A 6,439-nucleotide genomic window follows, 5' to 3' on the forward strand; every position below is an offset into this window, starting at 1 on the left:
CAGCAACAGAAAGACGGAGAGGGAGAGATATTACTTCCATTCAGATGCATTCGTCCACACAGGTGTCATGTTCGGCAGACCAAGACAACAAGACGCGTCTGTCATCGGAATCCCCAGACGGACAACTTCCCAAACAGCATCACAGCATTAAATAAAAAGGAGAGATTTGATCTCTGTCTGATTCAGTTAAGTGTGACAGCAACATTTAAAGTGAATATCCAGTGAGTTACTACAGTACACATGCAACCTATCCAGTCCTATGTTGGCCCTCTCTTCACACATGTCATGACTGTAAAGTCATCACTCACATTTATCTTTTCAATACGTGCCGATTATGTGAATTTTAACATAATTTCTCTCCTGAAAGTCAAATAACAAAAGGAAAAAAACAACAACATGAAATTATTATATATATATATATATATATATACACACACAATATGTTCGGTGGTTCCCTTTGGCTCTTGAGGAATTTCTTTGTTTATCCCCCCCCAACAGTAAGATGAAAGATCCGCCCTTGGGAACACGCTGACTCTGTGTTGCACTGAATTGCATTGGATGTCTTCATTTGATGCGACAACAGCACAGGCAAATGTTAACAGCGTTAAAACAACATCGTTATCAAACAATAAGATCACAACAACAAACATTCATTTATATCCATACACGAAAAACTATGAAACTTGGAAATACGCCCCTAAAGTTATATTTTTCAATATACAACTTAGGGCTGGGCAATGAACCTGTATTACCCTGCGAATCGTCCTCCCTCCCACTGACCTGTGCTACCTTTACATGTTAACAAAACCATCACTACTCAGAAGTTATTAGGACCTGTGCAGTACTTGAAGTTTACTTTGTGTTTGTTTGATTCGCTGAAGAGTTTATGAGCCACGTATTTAAAAACATTTTTTTAAATGTCCACATTTTTGCACACGCAGTTCACCTTCCACAAACCCCACAAGACGCAACATGAAATGGTATTCGAAGTAAAAGTTTGAAATAATTGTGATATTGATTTGAAGTCCTACTGCCCAGCCCTAATACAACGTAAACAAATGCAGTTGAATTATACTTACAGACCGGGGCATCACAGTGCCCCAGAAGAACCGGCCTGCATTATGCAAATTGGGCCTGCCTAGCCGCTACTCTGACACGCCCCCTAACAAAGCCAGGTAAAGCAAGAGTGGAGGCTGACATTTCCTACAACAGCGTTGACCAGTTGGCCAATCAGAGCAGACTTGACTCTGGCCGATGGGAGCCTTGCAGAATCAGGGGGTAAAACCAAGTGTTTCAGACAGAGGCTGAACAGAGGGGCTGCAGCAATGCAGTTTGTGGAAAGAGATGTCTTTTCTGAACATGTAAACCTTCCCAAATGAAAATCACATCTCTTTTAACTGTCCATAATGGGTGTAACCTTTTATTGTATGGCAGTGCAGATTCTGAATCTGTGACTGTTCATTTACTGATTTTAGTTACATGAGAAGGCCTGCCATTCAAGCAATCCACTTTAAGTGTTGCTGCACAGAGGAAGAGAAAGGGCTGCAAAGGCAAAGCCAACTGATCTCTTTTTGTGTCCATGTGCCTCAGTGTGTGTGTGTGTGTGTGTGTGTGTGTGTGTGTGTGTGTGTGTGTGTGTGTGTGTGTGTGTGTGTGTGTGTGTGAGATTGCAAGCTGATCTGGGTGTGTGAAACTCTGCACCTCCTCAGCTCTGCCTGGAACATACCAGCACACTCTCATCCCCTCACAACATGTCTAAGTGGGACATGACAGCCAGTTGTTGGCTGACATTTCCTGATGGTGATACTGACCAGACATGACCTGCTTCTTGTTATAAGATCAATATCACAGGGCTTCCGCTTTCTTGTCAATGTTTGAAAACCATATTCAATATCATACTAGAAAGTACTTGACTAAACATGAGGCAGCAGGAGTTGTATTTCATCAGTAGCATGGGATCATGTTCAGTAATGGCGACTCATACTAATGACGCACAAAGGTTTGATTAATATGTATTTTTGGGACATAATCACAACAGGACGTCATTACTGTTTCTATTAAAAGAACGCTGAAATCTTCAACTACTATTCTAATTTCTTAGAAAACACAAAAGTGTAACTCACATTTCTCCATGAGAGCTTGTTTTAATCCACAACGCCAGGGTGAGCGAACCCATCACTCCTAGTTTCTGTGATGGGGGAGACACCAGGCATCCATTCTGGACAGGCTGAAACAGCAAACTGCTGGATCCACCAGAAACACTCTCTGAATCAGGCGTGGTTCCAGTCTCTGTCTGAGTCCCAGGACGAGTGTCTTCACTGTCCTCAGATACACAGGGGCCCCTGGAGCAATGAAGTTTGGAAATGGTGATGTTTAGACTCAAAGAGACCTTGAATCAGTCATATTATAAGAGAAACCAGTTGGATGTACCTACCTGTGCGCAGGTAGCAGCAGCAGGGCATATGGAGGTGTGGAGGATCTGTAGGGACACTCCTGGATACAGAAAGCCTGATAGCATGTCAGGAGCTCCGTCTGGGAGGACGGGGACTGACAGTAACTGCTCCGCTCTGGAACCCCACAGGTGGAACGAGGCGGAGAGGTGGACACAGGTTTGAAGGAAGCAACGTTCTCCATTCGTGGGAAGTTTCCCTAAGAAAGAAGAGGGTTGAACGAATGGGATCATTCTATTTAATGTGTGTCACATTTACTTGTTAGTGGTGGAAGAAACCTGAGACATTTCCATAAAATAATGGCCTACAGTTTCATAAAATATTGTGAGTAAAATTAAAAGTGATATAAAATGAATATTATAATATAGCACAACAAATCATGTGTATAAACCTCTTTCCATCACAGATACTTGATCATTTAAAATGTATCAGGACAGGTATATTTGATAAATATCAATACATCTGCCAGAGATAAAAGAGGCAGAGAAATCATCTGATCATGTTTGTTGTGTTCTTTCATTCTCACAGCTTCCTAGAGAAGACATTTTGACACATCACAACAGGAAAACAATGGGAGTAAATAAAACTAACTAGAATGGCACTCAGTAGAGCGAATACCTCCGCCGAGGGCTAATAGTCCCCTTAAGTTCAATCAAGCGGCACCAAATTTCACACACTCAATTAATTATTATTATTCCTTAAATGTGCCGGATTTTTTTCATCAATATCAATGAATTATTCCCTTGGAAATCAGTGGAAATGCCCCAAAAACTAAAGAAAATAATTTTTAAAATCCTGGATTCGACCCCTGATCCAGATGCACCAATAAGATATAATTGGTTCTTCCCTGACCGGTACACATCTTTTCTCTAAGTTTCATGATCTGTCCCATAGTCTGTGTGTAATCCTGCTAACAAGCAAATCAACCAGCAAACAAACGGACAGAGGTGCAGATAAAACCACCTTGGCTGAGCCAATGATGGCTGAATTCATATTGATGATGATGGCTCACTATCACAGTCATAGCCAACTCAGAACATTGACCAGAACCGAGCCATTATTAGGAACATCTATGTTTTCCTGCTATGACAGATTCAATGTCTGCTGTGGAGTCTATTTAAGAGTCATTACAATCAGAGCACATTGGCACTTACATCCTCCCACAGCCTTCGGAGGAGGAATAACAATTGTCTCTTGAACGCCACTCTTACCTGTGATGAAGCAGGTTTCAGACTCAGGCTGAGGAGGAGGAGAGGGAACCAGAGGAAGATACGACAGCGCCTCATCCCCAGGACATGTTTCCCTCTGTTCACCTTTTCTTCTGTAATCCTTTTCAGGAGGAACATCCACAGACAGACAGGCCAGCTCTTTCTTTTCCTCCTCATTTTCTCCCATTGCTTGATCTCCCCTTCCATTTCTGCAGCGGACGAAATCCCTGACACATCCGACTCGCTCTTGTCCTTTTCTTTTATTCCATTTGTACCACTTCCTTTTGATTTTTTTCTAATTACCCTCCTATCCTCTCTCCCTCCTTTCGTCATCCGCTCTTTCTGGACTCCTCTGCCCCATGTTTGGCTCCTTCTCTGCAAATTCCCTCTCTTCGCTCCTGCCTTGGTTTCCTGCTCTTCCTTTTTTTCAGTCCAGCTCTGGCCTTTGACCCCACATGACTCTAGCATCAGATCCTCCGGGGGGGCCAGCGGTTCTTGACTCCCGGACGGGGATTCTGGAACATTCCTGCTGGTATCTGGACGTTCAAGATCCTGGATTTCTTCCGGATGCCTTCGAGCAGCGCCTGAATAAGTGATGACTGTCATGGTTTCATGGTTCCAGGGTTACAGGAGCATTTCTTTTTTTTTTTAAACAGGCCACTTCCCCCTGGGGTGAGGCTACGAAGCTTAGCTCTCCCTCTCGCTGCCTCTGCCCCTCACGCACACACACTCGCACACAAACCACAACCAAAGCCTTGGCATGATAGGTAGGATTTCACAATCTAGAGAGGGAAAAGAGAGAAGGGGAGAAGGGAAGGAGAGACATGGTGAGACCAAAAATCTGACACGAGACAAATCTTGAGGAGAGCGAAATGCCATGCAGGCTATTCCCAAGCCAAAGCCTCCACTATCATGTACAGCCTGATGGAGGCACAGCTCAACTGATACTGCTACATTGCTTTCCTCTTTTCTTCATTTTCTATTGAATTAAACATGGCCTCCTGTTTTTTCCCCCCCTCTGGCACCTGGCCTCCAGGTTTATATCTGAAGGGGTTTTCACAAGAGTTTGTTGGAAATTGTGGCTTAGGTGAAAAGCTGTCTTCATTACAATGTTTATCAGCATCTATTTGACATGTTGACGCACAGGAGAGCAGCGGTGCAGCCATGTGGAGTGTCCACTTACTGTGGGAACTACAGTCACAGCTCAGTGTTTGGTACAAATGTGTAAATCTATGCAGATGGAGCGACATGCTCCCGTTATCAGGGAAGTCTTCTTTACCTGTGGCTGTGGAGTCCCAGCAGCACGAGGCTCTGCTCCCATCGCAGGTGCAGCGTCAGCACAGGAACCTGTTGCTCAGACATGAGAGGAGCTGGAGGCTGGAAGTCACCACCTGTGGCTGCGGCCGTCAGCACGCGAGGCTCCGGCAGGGAGAGCGCTCCTCTCCACACATGACTCCCACTGTTGTCCTCCGACAGAGACCCGGGGCAGCTGAAGTTCACAGAGCTCCTTCCTCGCTCTTCCTCCTCTGTCTCGAGCCGTCCGGGCTGCGCGCGCTGCTGCTCAAAGGAGATTAGCGCCGGCCGCCATCTGGCCGCCGGCGGCAGTGGCAGCGCGTGCGGAGTAACGAGGCGGGAGCGGCGTTACTCCGCTGTAACGAGTAACGGAAAGTTGAGACAACGAGTAAGACGTTTGGAATCAGCTCCAGAAAAACTGTGAGACGATAGAACCTGTGGCTGTGATACTTTCCTCCGGCTGCTGCTGGTGCTTCGTCCCGGATTCAAACTGTGGCTCTGATTAAAAAAACAAAAAGAGCAACGCCACCGCCGTTGCTAGGCAACCGTGATTAGCAGCGGTCACTACGAGACCGTCAGGAGAGGAGATGAGAGGATATTATGGTCTCGTGTCCAGTCTATGATCAGTCAAACTTGTTTTTACCAAACTATTCCACTCAAGACTATTTATCCGGAATGGTGTGATATGATGAGCATCAAACAAACACACAGGACAAAACAGAAACAACAAACAAACAAGGAAATCAAACAAAAAGGAAATAAACTGGACAAAACGGGGAAAACAGACACAACAAACAAACTGACATGGAATGAATAATGCATTTATCAATAACTGTAACTATAACAGTAATAAAATGTTGAGAGAAACATATTCGATTTCGTCAAATTGTGATTCTTAACACACACGTATTATGTAATACTGTCAGTTGAATACACATTTTATAATTTTAATATACTACTACTACTACTACTACTACCAATAATAATAATAATAATAATAATAATAATAATAATAATAATAATAATACATTTAAGTAATTTAAAACACCAAAATGTGTGTGTTTGTGTGTGTGTGTGTTTGTTACAATATGCACTTAAATGCAAATACTATTAATGAAATTGGTAATTAACAATGTTTCACAATGAACAACAGTTAAATTACATATTACAGTATCTGTGTGAATGCTTGAAATGCATTTATATTTAGATGCATTTAGATGTTTGAATTATATGCATGCTCGTTTGTGTGGAGTTAAATAATCAAATTGAAGAAAAATATATAATTCAGATCAAACCTTTCTATTGTTGTACTAATAAACATAAACTGGTAACCTTACCTAAGCCAGTTGAAGCACATAAAGCTGAACATATACATAAACACACATCAGAGGCTGAAACACAAGCTCAAGTTGAACAATATTTTAGACTTCCACTGTGTGCTCATGAGCTCTGCATTTAAATCGTGTAAACATTTCTATGAAAAATAGG

General features: G+C 43.0%; 1 protein-coding gene across 2 annotated transcripts in view; it reads right to left on the reverse strand.

Annotated features, from left to right (window-relative positions):
* ush2a (Usher syndrome 2A (autosomal recessive, mild)) overlaps positions 1-5,448 on the reverse strand; it is a 198,975-nt gene extending 193,527 nt beyond the window's left edge. For both annotated transcript variants that reach the window (XM_034581476.1, XM_034581477.1), the window contains exons 1-4: positions 4,938-5,448; positions 3,662-4,440; positions 2,435-2,649; positions 2,124-2,342 (exon numbers count right to left, since the gene is read on the reverse strand). In XM_034581476.1, the coding sequence (XP_034437367.1) occupies positions 2,124-2,342; positions 2,435-2,649; positions 3,662-4,264 (1,037 nt within the window). In that variant the 5' untranslated portion in view covers positions 4,265-4,440; positions 4,938-5,448. The remainder of the gene's footprint in view (positions 1-2,123; positions 2,343-2,434; positions 2,650-3,661; positions 4,441-4,937) is intronic.
* Between the last annotated feature and the right edge of the window lie 991 nt (positions 5,449-6,439).

This window comes from Hippoglossus hippoglossus, chromosome 3, assembly GCF_009819705.1.
Source record: "Hippoglossus hippoglossus isolate fHipHip1 chromosome 3, fHipHip1.pri, whole genome shotgun sequence".
Lineage (NCBI taxonomy): Eukaryota > Metazoa > Chordata > Actinopteri > Pleuronectiformes > Pleuronectidae > Hippoglossus > Hippoglossus hippoglossus.